This window comes from Eschscholzia californica, unplaced genomic scaffold (assembly GCF_041429995.1).
Source record: "Eschscholzia californica isolate CP2 unplaced genomic scaffold, dmEscCali1.0.p SCAF_2, whole genome shotgun sequence".
Lineage (NCBI taxonomy): Eukaryota > Viridiplantae > Streptophyta > Magnoliopsida > Ranunculales > Papaveraceae > Eschscholzia > Eschscholzia californica.
In genome coordinates, this window is record NW_028238309.1 from 65,775,089 (window position 1) to 65,792,638 (window position 17,550).

Here is a 17,550-nt window from a genome sequence, read left to right on the forward strand (position 1 = left end):
ACCAATGCCATTCTAACGTCACTTCCCATCCTACTCAAGGATCTACCGACGCAGGTATTAAATTTACAGGTATTCAATTCCTCTCTTCTCCTTGGGTTATTGATTCCGGTGCCGCCAAACATATATGTAGTTCTTTATCTCGTTTCTCACATTATGTTGATGCTCCACCTCAATGTTTTGTCCGTTTACCAGATGGTAAACGTATTTAAGTACGTCACATTGGAACGATTGTTTTCAATTCAAATTTAATTCTCAAAAACGTTTTCCATGTTCCGGAATTTGAAATCAATTTAATTTCTGTCTCCCAACTCACCAATTCTCTTCGATGTTTAGTAACATTCGATTTTTGCTCATGTGTCTTTTAGGACTCAGTGACGAAAACGAGGATTGGACTTGGTGATCTCCATGAAGGACTATACTTTCTCCGCACGGATATTAGGATTTGTTCCTTTTCAATATCTAGTAATAGTCTATATAATAAAGATGTTTCCGATATTTGGCATTGGCGCCTCGGACATCCTTCTTCTTCTATTTTTAAGTCTTTAATTTCAAGAACTCAATGTATGAAGTCAGTTTCATTCAATACAAATCCGTGCGAAATTTGTCCCTTGTCCAAATTTACACGTTTATCTTTTCCGTTAAGCAATTCTACTTCTTCTCGTCCCTTTGAATTAATTCATGCGGATTTATGGGGACCTTTCTCCGTCCGCTCAAACTCTAGTTGTCGTTATTTCTTAACTTTAGTGGACGATTTTACTCGTTGCACTTGGATTTTTTAATGTCACATAAATCCGACACTATTCAATTTCTCAAGAATTTTTCTAATTATATATCAACTCAATTTGATTCTTCCATCTCCAATTTACAATCCGGACAAGGAACGATTCCTATTCCGAAAATTCAATCAATCCGATCTGATAATGGTATGGAATTTATGAATCATGAACTTCAATCATGGTTCCGTAAGAAGGACATTATTCATCAAACTAGTTGCCCTCATACTCCTCAACAGAATGGCATCGTCGAAAGAAAACATCGACACATTCTGAAAGTAGCACGCTCCTTACGACTTCAAGCCCATCTCCCAATTTCCTTTTGGGGTGAATGTGCTCTAACGGCAGTATATCTCATCAACAAATTGCCAACACCAACATTACAAGGCATTTTTCCTCATGAAAAACTCTTGGGTTCTCCTCCCAAATTTGACCATCTTCGGGTCTTTGGATGTCTATGTTATACTAGACGTCCTTTGGTAAAAGCAAAGTTAGATTCCCGAGCATCTCCAGGTACTTTCGTCGGCTATCCCCACAATCAAAAAGGATATCGCGTTTTGACTTGAATTCTCGTAAAATAATCACCTCTCGTGATGTTCTTTTTTACGAAGATAAATTTCCGATGTTGTCTAAACATCCGATCCCTCATCCTCCTCCTTACCGACCGATGGTCTCCATCCACGATGATGGTACTTTTAATTTTCCGAGGACATCACAATCGGCTCCTCGTCAAGTCTCTCATCAAGCGTCTGATGTGCCTATAGGCACTCCCTCACGGCTTTCCGGCTCTGTCCCTTCCGCTTCGGGTCAGCCCGACAGTGACTCCTCTTCGGCCACCCCTGGGCACCTCACGGATCCATCCCAGAGCCCGACCCCCTCCTCCATCGACCAGACACCCACATCTCTAGGGGCGCCTCCTCCCGATGATCCGATTCATCCTCCACGACCATCACGCAACCGCCGACCACCCACTCATCTCAATGATTACATCTGTCACTCTTATCCGGATTCTAATGTGGTATACCCTCTTACTCAATATCTAAATTTTCAACAATTCTCGGGTTCTCATCAAATCTTTCTCAAATTGGTAATCACAACCGTTGAACCCACTTCTTTTTCTCAAGCCGTCAAATCACCTCATTGGCGTGAGGCAATGTCTAAAGAAATTGCCGCTTTAGAATCAAATAACACATGGACCATTACGGACCTCGCTTCTGGAAAAAGGGCAATTGGATGTAAATGGGTCTACAAAATCAAATTCAAAGCGGATGGTTCCATTGAACGCTACAAAGCCCGTCTTGTAGCGAAAGGATATACACAAATTGAGGGTCTCGATTTTCATAACACCTTTGCGCCCGTCGCAAAATTAGTTACTGTACGTGTTCTTCTATCAATCGCGTCTATTAAAGGTTGGTCTCTCCACCAACTAGATGTAAATAATGCCTTTCTCCAAGGCGACCTCGATGAAGAGGTCTTCATGAAATTACCTCCCGGTTTGGGAGTCCAAAGTCTGTCGCCTTCAGAAATCTCTCTATGGCCTTAAACAGGCATCTCGTCAATGGTTCTCAAAATTTTCATCCGTCCTTATCAAAAAGGGTTTTACACAATCGCTCTCTAATTATTCATTATTTCTCTCTGCACATCTTCCGTACATCTGTACGTTCTAGTTTACGTAGATGACATTGTCATCACAGGCAATGATGAAACCGCCATTTTCAAACTTAAATCCTTTCTCCACACCACTTTCTCTCTCAAGGATTTGGGTCGTCTTCTATATTTTTTAGGGATCGAGGCTTCTCGATCCTCCAAAGGAATCTTCGTTATCTTAAAGGATCCATTGGCCATGGCCTTCTTCTCTCTTCTTCCAGTTCTCTTCACATCACTAGATACTGTGACTCTGACTGGGCTGGATGCCCCTCCACTCGTCGTTCTACCACGGGTTACTTCTCTATGTTGGGTTCTAGCCCTCTCTCTTGGAAATCCAAGAAACAACCAACGATTGCTAAATCTTCAGTTGCCCACTGCTTCATGCCTTAATGGTATTGCCTCTAAGGATCGAAGATTTATGCATTCAAGACGATTATTGGCAAGTTGGGCCTCACGTCCCTTTCGGCTCCAACTTGAGGGGGAGTGTTAGAATATAGCACCGACCAAGAGACAATCTTCGGGAGCAAGACTTACCCTAGTCGGTTTTGCTATTATGTAAAGTTGTTAATTATTGTAATATTCATGAATAGGGAAGTTTTCCAATATTCCTAAATTACTTCTATATGTAAATCCCTTGTAAACCTATAAATACCTATGTAAATCAATGAATAAAATACATAGAGAAATCTTCTCACACATCTCTTTCTCTTCCTTGTCTCCTCTCTCTGTGTTCAAGCTATTATTATTATTCAAAGAGGTATTTCCCTCTTCACAAGGTATAAGAGCCAATTCAATTTTTTTTAATATCAATTTTTTTTATCATGACTACTACAGAAGTCGATTCTGGAGACTATACTCCTAATTCTCCACCTAATCCAAGTATTCGATCATCTATTCTGTATGATGACAATGCCGCCGATATTTGGCGCAATTTATATGATCGGTTTCATCAAACCAATGCTCCTAAAGTGTTTCAACTTAAGCGAGCCATATCTTCTCTCAAACAAGAATCGTTTGACGTCTCTACATACTTCATTCACTTGAAATCTTTACAAGATGAGTTACAGTCTGTATTGGTTATCGAACCTTGCATATGCAATCATGGAAAGACATTCATTGATCGCTTTAATCAAGAGAGATCCATGAAATTCCTACAAGGTCTTCATGACCGATTCTCCGCCATCCGGAGTCAAATATTGATAATGGACCCCTTCCCGTCCACTCTCAAAATTCATAGTCTCGTCAAGCAAGAAGAAATACAACAAAACATGTTCGGGCCACCTGCTACCAGCTCCATGGCTACCCGGATGGTTCTCGACGCCCGAAGCCTAACACGGTTGCTGCTGTCTAAGACACATAGGTGCCTTTAGCAAACTTTATGTCCCTCGATCAATACCGCCACCTGGTCTCGTTAATTCAGAACCGTAAAATGTATATGGCATCAGTTAGGTTAGTCGGTTGATCTGTTCTTCTTGGTCTAAGTCGGATATGTGTGATCCGTTATAGGAACAGCCTTTATTGTAATAGCCACCCCAATAAGACTACCATCCCACACCACCGCCAATAACAACATCATCCCACACCACCGCCAATAACAACACCCTCCCACCCCATAATTGTAACTACTATAAATATGTAACAATACCATCCAACACCACCGCCAAAAACAATACCACCACCATAAATATGGATCGTGCAGTCTTCACCGGTGATGGCGTCAATGTCGAACGTGAAGTTGTTGGTTACTGATACTAAACTACTAGTTACAATTATGGTTGTTCCGATGACCATAATTCTAACCATAATTCTAACTAGTACTTTAGCATCAGTTGCCCACTGCTTCATGCCTTAATGGTGTTGGTTCTAAGGATGGAAGATTTATGTTCTTGTATTTTTTATTCTCTCAATCAACACCCAAAATTTATATACCAATTTAGGTACCAATTCTATAAATATTTACTTCTTTTATTACATTCAATTCCAATTTCAGTACTCATATTGGTTAACCAAATAGGTAATCTGTATTCTTAATGACTCTTATTTGGTTAATCTAATAGGTAAACCCTTCATCTCTCGTAAAGAAATAATTCTCGAATTTCTTATATTATGACTTGATTTGTAAACCTGACTAATTTGATTGTTTTGGTATTAGGTTTCAAAATCTAGGGGAGATGATGACACTTGGGAGAAATGATGCCGCGATCTCACCCAGTTTCATTGAGGGGCTAACACTGGAAGGGGCGATCGGTCATACAGGTAAGTAGAGTTGTTGAATCGTAAATCGCTTTTTCTTTTCTTTTTATAAATCGTATTCGTATATTAGGTTCAAGTCGTAAGCTTTTCTTTCCTAGTACAAACATAAGTTTATTTTCATATGATCAATTTTGTTACTCTTACATATGTAATATATCATGTCTCATAGGGTATTAGGGTTTTTTGGGTTACAGAGAACATCATAATAAAGAGAGTAAACAAAAATTATAGTTTAAAGCTAACTTTGATTGATTGGAAGTAGAGAGCTAACCCTAAGAATTAATGTAACATGAACACCACCACAATTCACAATAAATTGGATTACCTATTTGATTAATTTGGATTTCCTGATAATTTGTTTCAAGAATTTAACCTTTACTGCTGGGTGGTGTAGTGCTGGTCGTCGGTGGTGCAATCATTTTATCATGAAAGAAAGGAAATATCTCATATCTAGAGTAACAACTCGGATGAATAACTCTGCCACCTATGCTCCCGTAACAACATTTTGGAAAAATATATATCGAATGTGAACTGCGCTAGAACATATACCTTCTGGATGTCTGAGTAAAATCAGCTTCCTTAGTTTGGTTTGAGAATCATATCATACAATCATTATACCACATGCATGCCCGAGTAGAGGTTGGACACCTTTGTGTTATATCTTTAACGGCGGCTGTCTCAACACAAACCCTGCATATTTTGTTTGTTATATTGCCTCTAAACTATACGGATCCGTAAACGACATCAGAGTCCTGGCCTATGGTGTTATTATAGTAGTAGTAGTATCCTTTACCTATGTCCATTTTGATGTGATATGAGGATACAGAACTGAGAAGGTGATGGGTGTTGGTCCGAGATGAACTTTTATCAATTTTATTACCTACTAAACATATGTGATAAACATAAGAAGTAGGAAATGATTCTGGTTCTCGTGCAATGGTGGTGAAGTTACAAAATTGGTTGGTAATGGTGACGATCAGAAACCAAAAGCTACCCATTTGGATAATGGAATTCTTCATCTGAACAGAAAAAACTAAAATTTTATATTGAATTATTTGACTAGTCATTTTTTGAATTAGAGAAATGGTCAAAAGGCCGAAAGGCTTCTTTCACTAACAAAAAAAGCTACAAGCTAGTTTTCTCAGACAATAATGAATATGGAATAACCCCAGTACCTTTTCTGTGGTGGCTAAACGGTGGTGGTGGTGGGTAGCTAGAAACTTAGTAAGTTTACAAGTAACATGGGTGGGCGGCTACGTGGCTAGTTCCTTGAAATTTCCATGTAGAGCTGTTAGAAAACAAAGCTAAAGTGCAAAGACTCGTTACTTTGAATCTTATCGACCCCTTTAGTTGAATAACAAGCAACATTGTAGTTTAAGGAGACTACACATGCTTACGGTTGGGCATCGTTATGCTAGCCATTGGTGGTGCAGTACTAGCCGTTGGTGGTGCAGTGCTAGCCGTTGGGCATTGTCTTTCTAGCCGTTGGTGGTGCAGTGCTAGCCATTGGGCATTGTCGTGCTAGCCGTTGGTGGTGCAGTTCTAGCTGTTGGTGGTGCAGTGCTAGCCGTTGGTGGTGCAATCGTGTTATTATCGTAGAAAGGACGACTAGTTATAATTTGACATTTCAATTAAGAAGATGATGAATTGAGGAACTTGTAAATCCAATTTCATTATTTCATTAGCTACCCCTTACATTTCAAGATTGGGAATGCCCTAGAACAAGAAACATCATGACTGAAAGAAACAAGAAAAACAATCAAACCCAACCCCCTAAAACTACTAAAAGAAAGACAGAGAGACTGACAGAACTCAATTAGGGTACCCTCTGCTTCTTCTTCTTCAATTATTTCTTGCTAAGAACTCAATTTTGCCCAGAATCAGTCTTACTTATATGCTCATCATCAGTCTTCAACTTCTGCAATTGACCCAAGAACAAGAAAATTAAAGATTCCCGTTAGACAATGTTAATTAACAATGATAAAGATTTAATGTTTCCTTCTTTTTTGTTACCTTGTGAATATGATCATTAGTGGTTTCAGAATTAGGCATTGTTCCACCAGGGTTAGATACTGATGATGTGGGTATTTACTCATTAGCAGAATCAAGATTGTTTTCGTCGTCGAAATTAGAACTGGGCAAGATCGTCGGTGGAAATGGTAGTGGTAGTGAAGATGGTGATTTTGGTGGTGGTGTTGCTATTGGTGCAAATGGTGATTTTGGTCGTGGTGCGAATGGTGATTTTGGTCGTGGTGCAAATGGTGATTTTGGTCGTGGTGCGAATGGTGATTTTGGTCGTGGTGAAAATGGTGGTGTTGGTGGTGGTGCAAATGGTGATTTTGGTCGTGGTGCAAATGGTGATGTTGGTCGTGGTGCAAATGGTGATTTTGGTCGTGGTGCGAATGGTGATGTTGGTCGTGGTGCAAATGGTGATTTTGGTCGTGGTGCAAATGGTGATTTTGGTCGTGGTGCGAATGGTGATGTTGGTCGTGGTGCAAATGGTGATTTTGGTCGTGGTGCAAATGGTGATGTTGGTCGTGGTGCAAATGGTGATGTTGGTCGTGGTGCAAATGGTGATTTTGGTCGTGGTGCGAATGGTGATGTTGGTCGTGGTGCAAATGGTGATTTTGGTCGTGGTGCGAATGGTGATTTTGGTCTTGGTGCAAATGGTGATTTTGGTCGTGGTGCGAATGGTGATTTTGGTCGTGGTGTAAATGGTGATTTTGGTGGCGGTGCGAATGGTGATTTTGGTTGTGGTACGAATGGTGATTTTGGTCGTGGTGCAAATGGTGATTTTGGTCGTGGTGCGAATGGTGATTTTGGTCGTGGTGAAAATGGTGGTGTTGGTGGTGGTGAAAATGGTGATTTTGGTCGTGGTGCAAATGGTGATGTTGGTCGTGGTGCAAATGGTGATTTTGGTCGTGGTGCAAATGGTGATTTTGATCGTGGTGCGAATGGTGATGTTGGTCTTGGTGCAAATGGTGATTTTGGTCGTGGTGCGAATGGTGATTTTGGTCGTGGTGCGAATGGTGATGTTGGTCGTGGTGCAAATGGTGATTTTGGTCGTGGTGCAAATGGTGATTTTGGTCGTGGTGCGAATGGTGATTTTGGTCGTGGTGAAAATGGTGGTGTTGGTGGTGGTGAAAATGGTGATGTTGGTCGTGGTGCAAATGGTGATTTTGATCGTGGTGCGAATGGTGATGTTGGTCTTGGTGCAAATGGTGATTTTGGTCGTGGTGCGAATGGTGATTTTGGTCGTGGTGCGAATGGTGATGTTGGTCGTGGTGCAAATGGTGATTTTGGTCGTGGTGCAAATGGTGATGTTGGTCGTGGTGCAAATGGTGATTTTGGTCGTGGTGCGAATGGTGATGTTGGTCTTGGTGCAAATGGTGATTTTGGTCGTGGTGTAAATGGTGATTTTGGTGGCGGTGCAAATGGTGATTTTGGTTGTGGTGCGAATGGTGGTGTTGGTGGTGGTGGTGGGGGTGTTAGAGGAGAACCGAAGCCGGAAATCATTTCATGGAAGTAAGCAGGTGATGGGTTCCTCTGTTGACGACCAATTACTTCTTCAATTCCGGAGGATAGCTTCTTCCCTAATTTGTTACGACAAATTTGTACAGCTTCTTGAGGAATTGGGAGATCAGAATCAACTCCATTGGTGGTGGCAGCTGTGGAGGCAGTTGGGGCAGCGGTGGTGGCAGTTGGGGCAGTGGTAGAGGCAGCTGGGGCAGCGGTGGTGGCAGTTGGGGCAGCGGTGGAGGCAGTTGAGGCAGCGGTGGCGGCAGTTGGGGTGGTTTCCTGTGTTGCAGTAACAGTGAAGGTTGTTGTCGGTCCATTGGTAGTTATAGTGTTAACTATCTTGAGGTTGTTAACATTAGTGGTGGTGGTGGTTGCCGGGCTTCTAAGGAGAAGGCCGCCATTGTTGGTGGTGATGGAGGCGGTGGTACTGGTGGACCTTGTGGTGGTAGTGGGATTTGGAACCTGGTTGTTGTTCTCCATTTCCTTCTCTCTTTTTGATTCTTTCTTTCTTCTCTCTCACTTCTTGATTTTGTATTGAGCAAGAGAAAATGGAGGATTGAAGTAGAAAATTGTTGTTATCTTTTATAGAAGGAAGGAAGGGAAGGGAAGGGGAATTTGTAAAACCTAATTTTGGTTTGAATCAGATTTCAAGAATCTCAACTGCCTCTAAGTCTCTAACTAACTGTCATTTTTGAGTTACTAACACCACCACCAAATGAATATCATATGGTTGAAAAGGAAAGCTCACAAATGAATATCATAAAGATGAAAAGACATCCAAAGCTAATCTATGTAGTTGGTCTCGGCCGAGAATCTCGGGTCTCGGACTCGGTCCTCTCCGAGAGGAGACTCGGTCGACACCCCGAGTTAGGGTTTGACCGAGTTTCTCGGCTATCTCGGCCGAGAGAGACCGAGTCCGAGACTGAGACAACAACTTCTAATCATTTGGACTTTTTGTTTGGAAACTTCAAATCTTATTTGTATAGTGTATACTACTGTATAGTGGTAGTAGAAGGCATCCATCAATTGGACTCATATTGAACTAAAGACTTCCCTTCTAGTTATAAACAGTTTTTGTGACATTCTTGATTTGAGAAAGTTTGTTACAAATTTCCCAACTTCCAAATAACTAATCCTAAATTCTATTTCTCAACTTCCAATAACTAATCCTAAATTCTGTTTCTCAACTTCCAATAACTAATCCTAAATTCTATTTCTCAACTTCCAATAACTAATCCTAAATTCTGTTTCTCAACTTCCAAATAACTAACCCTAAATTCTGTTTTCTTCCTCACTTCCCTTCTAGTTGTTATAAACAGTTTCAGTGACATTCTTGATTTGAGAAAGTCTGTTACAAATTTCTCAACTTCCAAATAACTAACCCTATATTCTTGATTTGAGAAAGTCTGTTACAAATTTTCCAACTTCCAAATAACTAACCCTAAATTCTGTTTTCTTCCTCACTTCCCTTCTCAGTTGTTCTTTATATAAGCTGAGGTTTTATCATCAATTTCCCTTCTCAATTAGCAAAATCAGAAATCAAGAAGGAAAAGAAAAGATGGAAAACCAAAGAATTGAAAGACCCACCACCTGTACCTCCACCTCTACCTCCACCACCTCCACCAATAATGTTACCACCACCCCCACTTCCAATAACAGCCCCACCTCCACTTCCAATAACAGCCCCACCGCCACTTCCAATAACAGCCCCACCACCACTTCCAATAACAGCCCCACCACCACTTCCAATAATAGCCCCACCACCACCAATAACAACCCCACCACCACCAACAATGTTAGAACTGAAAGTCGCGGAAGCTATCGAACCTATCCTAGAAATTGATCCGATTATGAAGATTAATCGAAAAGCTAAGCCAAAATCAAATATGCGAACAGAAATTAACGAGGTTCGGCCTAAAGCCTACGTCCTCGGGCGAACAAGAAATCTTTATTGAAGGATATATGAAGACGACTAACACAACCCGCAAGTTCGTCCCAAGATGGTACCGTATAGTAATAACCTTCTATACTAAATCTTCGACGACCGAGAAATTTAACACCGCTCAAAACTATGAACAAAAAATTTCTCTCTCACTTGCTCTCTCTCTTTAGCTCTCTCTAAAGAAGAGTTGTTGTTGCTTGTGTTGGTGTGGTTAGATTGGACCCAAGACCCCCTATTTATATTATAATATAAGCCGGTGGGGGAACCAAATTTTGGAAACCAAAATTTAGAAACCATCCAATTTGGAAACCCAAATTGGAACCGCCTATGAGCATTCAAACCGCCATAATTCAAAAAAACCAATTTGAAACCAAAATTGGAAACCTCCTTCACAAACCATCCATCACCCAAACCATCCATCACCCAAACCGCCTCTTACAATTCTCCACCTCGTACACAATTTGATATAAACTTCAAATTTTGGACGAACACCAGGATACTCCTTGTAAGATATATTTGCTTCTTCTTGTAACTTCATCCGACTGCGCCATATGACCATGGCTGCCTACGTACCCTTTTACAGGATCAAGCCTACCGTAGTTCTACCAACCCTTCACATAAAGAAAACCTTGTCGCCGTTACGCCCTTTCGGGCAACTTAACACGAGCCGATTTGTAGCAATTCCACACAATGCTGAAACTTGCTACATGTCACCACTTTAGTCAACATGTCTGCGGGATTCTCATCTGTGTGTACCTTCATGAGAGAAACACCACCTTCCTCTATGACATCTCGTACAAAGTGATACCTGACATCGATATGCTTAGTGCGAGCATGATGAACCTGATTCTTCGCCAAGTGGATTGCACTTTGACTATCACACCATACATCCACGCACTCCTGCTTAATCCCTAGATCATCCAGAAGACCCCACAACCACAATGCTTCCTTCACACCCTCGGCCATAGCCATATACTCGGCCTCCGTAGTAGATAACGCAACTGTAGATTGTAACATCGATCGCCAACTAACTGGAGCACCATGTACCTTAAATACATAACCAGTAGTAGATCGTCTTCTATCTAGATCGCCAGCATAATCCGAGTCAACATAACCGCTTACCTGACATGTGTCTCCACCAAAGCACAAACCCGTATCAACGGTACCCTTCAAGTACCTCAAGACCCACTTCACAGCTTCCCAATGTGTCTTCCCCGGGTTTGCCATAAACCTACTAACCACACTGACCGCCTGTGAAATATCCGGACGAGTACACACCATAGCATACATCAAACTGCCAACTGCACTAGCATACGGTACACGATCCATATGATCCTTCTCCACCGTAGTAGTGGGAGATTGTTTTCCCGAGAGCCTGAAGTGTGGTGCCAAAGGTGTTGACACCGCCTTCGCATTCTGCATACCGAATCGAGAAACTACTCGTTCGATGTAACCTTTCTGATTCAAGTACAGTTTCTTACTTGACCGCTCTCTCTTAATCTCCATTCCCAGTATTTTCTTTGCAGCGCCCATGTCTTTCATCTCAAACTCTTGACTGAGTTGAGATTTCAACTTATTTATCTCCACCATGCTTCGAGAAGCAATAAGCATGTCATCCACATACAAAAGGAGATAAATAAAGTCACCTTCGCGAAGCTTCTTGATGTATACACAACAATCATAGTCACTTCTGCGAAAACCATGCTTTAGCATGAAAAAATCAAATCGTTTGTACCATTGGCGAGGGGATTGTTTCAATCCGTAAAGAGACTTTCTCAAACGACATACTTGATTTTCTTTGCCCTCAACCTTGTATTCCTCAGGTTGAGCCATATAAATTTCTTCTTCCAAATCTCCGTGCAAGAAGGCGGTTTTAACATCGAGTTGTTCCAGCTCAAGATCCCTGTGAGCAACAATACTCAATAGCACCCGAATAGAAGTATGTTTCACGACCGGTGAGAAAATCTCATTATAGTCGACCCCTTCTTTCTGTGCATAACCCTTGGCCACTAGTCTTGCCTTATACCTTGTACCCTTGATCTCGGAAGAATCCTCTTTCTTCTTGTACACCCATTTACAACCAATAACAGACTTACCTTCGGGCAATGGGACAACCTCCCATGTCTGGTTCTTTTGAAGAGACTCCATCTCTTCTTGCATAGCAACCAACCAACTCTCTCTTTCCGCCACGGTAATAGCTTGTTTGAAGGTGACCGGCTCGTCGTCTTCCACCGAGAGTGCATATTCAACCACATTTGCCTGCCCGTAATGCCTAAGAGGTTTGTCTGACCCTAACCTCTGTACCGGCTTATATAACCGTTTCGGCCTAGTGTGTACCGAAACATCCTGCTGTTGTTGTTGTAAAACTTGTGTACCTTCCCCTTGAACCTCCTCATGATCGGGTTCATCAATTTCCTCATCCTGAGTATTATCCTGATGCTCCACCTGATCATGATTCCTAGAAACCCGTTGGTCTTCGGCTTCTACTTCCACTACTTGAGCTTTAGTAGACCCAACATCACCACAACTAGGCACCGTAGCTTTCGCCATAGCTACAATAGATGACTCATCAAACACCACATCTCTGCTGATTACAAACTTCTTGTCTTCCGTACACCATAGCCGATAACCCTTGACTCCTGTAGCATATCCTAAGAAAATTGCCTTCTTTGCTCTATTGTCAAGTTTGTTACCTTTAACATGGTAATAGGCCGTACAACCGAAAACCTTAAGTCTCCCGTAATCTGCATGTTCACCTGACCACACCTCGTAAGGTATGCCGCCATCTAAAGAAGAATGTGGAGACCTGTTCACAATATAACAAGCTGTAGCAACAGATTCTGCCCACCATTCTACGCCTAATCCCGAATTGGAGCGCATACATCTAGCCTTCTCAAGTAGTGTACGGTTCAATCTCTCTGCGACTCCATTCTGCTGAGGTGTGTTTACTACTGTCCAGTGCCTCACAATGCCTTCCTGATTACAAAACTCCTTGAATGCCCCATCCGTGTACTCGGTCCCATTATCCGACCTTAACGTCTTCAGCTTTCGACCAGTTTTGTTCTCAACCATTGCTTTCCACACCAGGAATGTGTTGAATACCTCATTCTTATGCTTCAGAAAATAAAGCCAGACAAATCTCGAATGATCATCAACGAATGTAACAAAATACCTGGAACCACCCTTGGAAGGTAACTTTGCCGGTCCCCAGACATCGGTGTGTACGTAGTCTAACACCTCTTTGCTCCTGTGCTTGCTTGTAGAGAACGTCACCCTGTGTGCCTTCCCGAACACACAATGCTCACAAAACTCCATGCAAGGCTTCTTCATGTCCTTCAACAAGCCTTTCCCGCACATCAAAGATAGACCTTTTTCTGACATATGCCCAAGGCGCATATGCCAAAGCCTCGTACTAGCCGTTGGATCCCTTCCACTGATTCCTACTGCTACATCTCCCGTAATTGTTGTCCCCAAAAGTTTGTATAAATTACCGTAACGAGTACCTCTCATTACCACCAAAGAACCCTTAACGACTCTTATGGAGCCATTCTCTATAATTATCTTACAACCGTTCCGCTCCAACACACCAAGGGAAATTAGATTTTTCCGCAAATCGGGTATGTGTCTTACGTCCGTCAATGTTCTCACCACTCCATCGTGCATCTTGATCCGTATTGTTCCGAGTCCCACAGTTTTACATATACTATCATCACCCAGTATAACTGTACCACCATCTATACTCCTATAGGTAGTAAACATCTCCCTATTTGTGCACATATGGTGTGACGCCCCTGAATCAAGCATCCACTTATCGAAGATCTTCTCAGACACCTCTGTCACCGAGAAACATTCGTCCGCCTCTTCTGACACATATCCCGCCTCTTGCATCTCTTGTTTCTCCTTGTAGCCTTCGTTCTTTTGCTTCAACTTTCTCTTTGGACAAGCCGCTTTAAAGTGGCCAAGCTCACCACAACTAAAGCACGTTTTCTTGAAAGAGCCTCTAGATTTGGATCTAGATTTCCCGCCCTTTCCCTTTACCCTTTCATTACTCCTCCCCCTCGTTACAAACAACCCTTGTGCTTGATCCTTGTCTACTCCACCCGACGCCATACTGCTAGTAGCAACCTTACGAAGGTCATCCGCTAATAGCGAATTTCTCGTCTCTTCCATGCTTAGACTGTCACCAACAAGCATCAAAGTTTGAACAAGGTTCTCATAGGATTTAGGCAATGAAAGTAACAATATGAGGGCTTGATCCTCATCCTCAACCTTAACATCAATATCCTTCAAATCTGAGATAATCCTGTCAAACCTATTCACATATTCCTGAATAGAAGAACCCTCTTCCATTCTACATGTGAATAATTTGGATTTTAAGTAGACCCGATTTGTTAAAGTTTTCGTCATGAAACTGCTTTCTAGCTTTAACCACACACCCACCGCCGTTGTTTCTCCGTCTACTAGGAACGCCTCGTCCCTCTCAAGACACAACATAATGGTAGCCCGTGCTTCGAGATCTAACTCCTCCCAATCCTCATCTGACATATCTCCTGGTTTCTTTCCCGTCAACGTCTTGTGTAATTTCTGCGAGATTAACAGATTCTTCATCTGCATCCGCCAATAAGAAAAATCGTTTTTCCCATTGAACTTCTCTATCTCATATTTCCCTGCTTTGACCGTACCACTTCTCGATCCCATCTTCTCTTCGTTCAATCTCAACAAGGCTCTGGTACCAATTGTTATAACTGAAAGTCGCGGAAGCTATCGAACCTATCCTAGAAATTGATCCGATTATGAAGATTAATCGAAAAGCTAAGCCAAAATCAAATATGCGAACAGAAATTAACGAGGTTCGGCCTAAAGCCTACGTCCTCGGGCGAACAAGAAATCTTTATTGAAGGATATATGAAGACGACTAACACAACCCGCAAGTTCGTCCCAAGATGGTACCGTATAGTAATAACCTTCTATACTAAATCTTCGACGACCGAGAAATTTAACACCGCTCAAAACTATGAACAAAAAATTTCTCTCTCACTTGCTCTCTCTCTTTAGCTCTCTCTAAAGAAGAGTTGTTGTTGCTTGTGTTGGTGTGGTTAGATTGGACCCAAGACCCCCTATTTATATTATAATATAAGCCGGTGGGGGAACCAAATTTTGGAAACCAAAATTTAGAAACCATCCAATTTGGAAACCCAAATTGGAACCGCCTATGAGCATTCAAACCGCCATAATTCAAAAAAACCAATTTGAAACCAAAATTGGAAACCTCCTTCACAAACCATCCATCACCCAAACCGCCTCTTACAAACAACAACGCCACCGTGCAGGCCACCTTTATTATCAATGATGAGAATGTCACTCAAACTGTTCGTGTATCAGTCGTCGACAGAGACATTAATGTAACTAGCGGTTTAGTATCAGTGACTGGCAACTCCAGTTTCAATGCAATCATCAATCTTCCAGGTCCAAGAATTCAATTGATTAATCCTCAATACACAATAAACTGTTCCCCCATTGATGCTGGTTCCTCCACCGGTGCCCCCACCACCAGTAATGGTGCTCCCACCACCCCCATTAACAATATCATCACCAGAAACATGGGTGAAACTACAGTCTTCACCGGTGATGGCGTCACTGTCGAAATAACAGTCGGGGGTGGCCCCATTATTGGTGATGATGTTATTATTGTTATTACAACATTGGTAACAGTAAGAGGCACTTCCACTTTCGGTACCCTTATTGCTCTCGGTTCAACAGGTCCAAGAATAATTTTGTATAATCCTACATTCTTGGCCAATCCCAAATATTCATCTACCAACTTAGGTACGAATTCTATAAAAGATTACTTCTTTGAGTACATTCTAGTTCAAATTGCAATTCATTTCGTTTAACAGTTTAAGTGAACAAGATTTTTTAAAGTTTAATCATGTCTTTTGATCAATTGCAGAAGAAAGATAAGAAGATTACTGATTGGGTATGAAGCGATATTGAACAAATTGTTTATTCATCGATATGAATTTAGGTACAAATTTTATAATCATGCCTTTTGATCAATTGTCAATTGAACAAGATTTGTTATTGTTTAATCATGCCTTTTGATCAATTGCAGAAGAAGTGGAAGAAGAAATGTCTGGGTATTGATCAATATTGATTGGGTTGATTGATCTCAAATCAGAAGAAGATGAAGAAACAGAGGATACCTCCATTAATGAAATCTGTATCTGAAGTGGTGGTTGGGTTTATTTTCTTGTTACTCTGTTTTTGTTTTTCAAGTAATGATGATTGTGATTAATCCCCAAAATATTGGAATTTTTTTGATATTAAGGTACTGAATAAACTAGATTACCCATTTGATGAATTTGTGTTTCAATCGTGAAATTCAACATGTTTGATTGTTCCAGTTTTTCTGATTCTTTCTTCCTGATAATTTTGATTAAAGAATTTCTTGGTGTATGCCAAGTGTAAATAAATTGAATCACAATATAAAGGCAAACTAATTTAGATGTACTAATGCTACAAACTGTTGCCAATAAGAATACTTATCTCAACACAATATAAAGGCAAACTAATTTAGATGTACTAATGCTACAAACTTTTGCCTCGAATAATGTAGTTCGACGAAACCAACTTTCCACTTCGGATTTCAACGTACTATTCATTATTTCCCGTGTAGATAAAAAGTGTAAGGGGTAGAGTTATGTTTGTCAAATGGCCAATCGGGTTAAACGTGCCTTAGTATCCCCATGGGCGGCATGACTTACGCTAGAACAACGGCTAACCTATGACTTGACCTAGATTATGACATCATTTCGTAAACATAGTATATCTCGTTTGACCAGTGAAAAAAATTAAACAATGAGTTAAACTACTAAACTACTACTTATAAACCGGAAATAAATTGATTGCTATAAATACTTTTGCAAGTCGAACTCCAAAAAAATTTGATTTGGGATTTCGCCATTTACCGTTTTATGTACTGTCCTTCAAGGTGATGGATGCCAATGAGGTGTAAACATTTGTGCTTGCTTGTGGGGATGGTTGCAAGGCTCTGCACTTACTACCAAAAGTCAGCACCTAATGGCCAAACTGCCTCTACGCTTCGCAATGGAAGTGAGAGTTTAGGCACCATTATTGCTCTTATCCTGCGGACAGATCTCCTTTCCTTGGTGACATAAGACCTGGTTGCAGCCAATCGTGTCTTAGACGTATTGACAGAGTACAGGTGGTTGGGCAGCAGGTTGGTCATCTGTCAATGGAAGTGAGAGTTTAGGCAACAACTGACTACTTGTTTGTTCGTTCTGCGAAGGGAAAAATTTCTCTTAGACGTATTGACAGAGTACAGGTGGTTGGGCAGCAGCTGGTTGGTGGGAGTCTAGCTACTCATTTCCATTGTATGAACCTGATGCTCCTATT

At 41.3% G+C, this 17,550-nt stretch overlaps 1 protein-coding gene and 1 long non-coding RNA gene across 2 annotated transcripts; one reads left to right on the forward strand and one right to left on the reverse strand.

Annotated features, from left to right (window-relative positions):
• Window positions 1-6,320: 6,320 nt before the first annotated feature.
• LOC147560443 (uncharacterized) lies at window positions 6,321-8,980 on the reverse strand. The gene is made up of 2 exons (XM_086658023.1): window positions 6,687-8,980; window positions 6,321-6,591 (listed from the first exon to the last, which is right to left on the reverse strand). The coding sequence occupies exon 1, from the start codon at window positions 8,670-8,672 to the stop codon at window positions 6,762-6,764; it is 1,911 nt and encodes a 636-aa protein (XP_086514149.1). The 5' UTR covers window positions 8,673-8,980; the 3' UTR covers window positions 6,321-6,591; window positions 6,687-6,761.
• A 7,088-nt stretch (window positions 8,981-16,068) lies between these two features.
• LOC147560444 (uncharacterized) lies at window positions 16,069-16,461 on the forward strand. Its single transcript, XR_015234585.1, has 2 exons — window positions 16,069-16,159; window positions 16,247-16,461. It is a non-coding gene; the product is annotated as an uncharacterized LOC147560444 (long non-coding RNA).
• Window positions 16,462-17,550: the final 1,089 nt, after the last annotated feature.

What these genes read in the sequence shown, in the direction of transcription:
- LOC147560443 (XM_086658023.1), bottom strand. Translation starts at nt 8,672, where the DNA reads ATGGAGAACAACAACCAGGTTCCAAATCCCACTACCACCACAAGGTCC.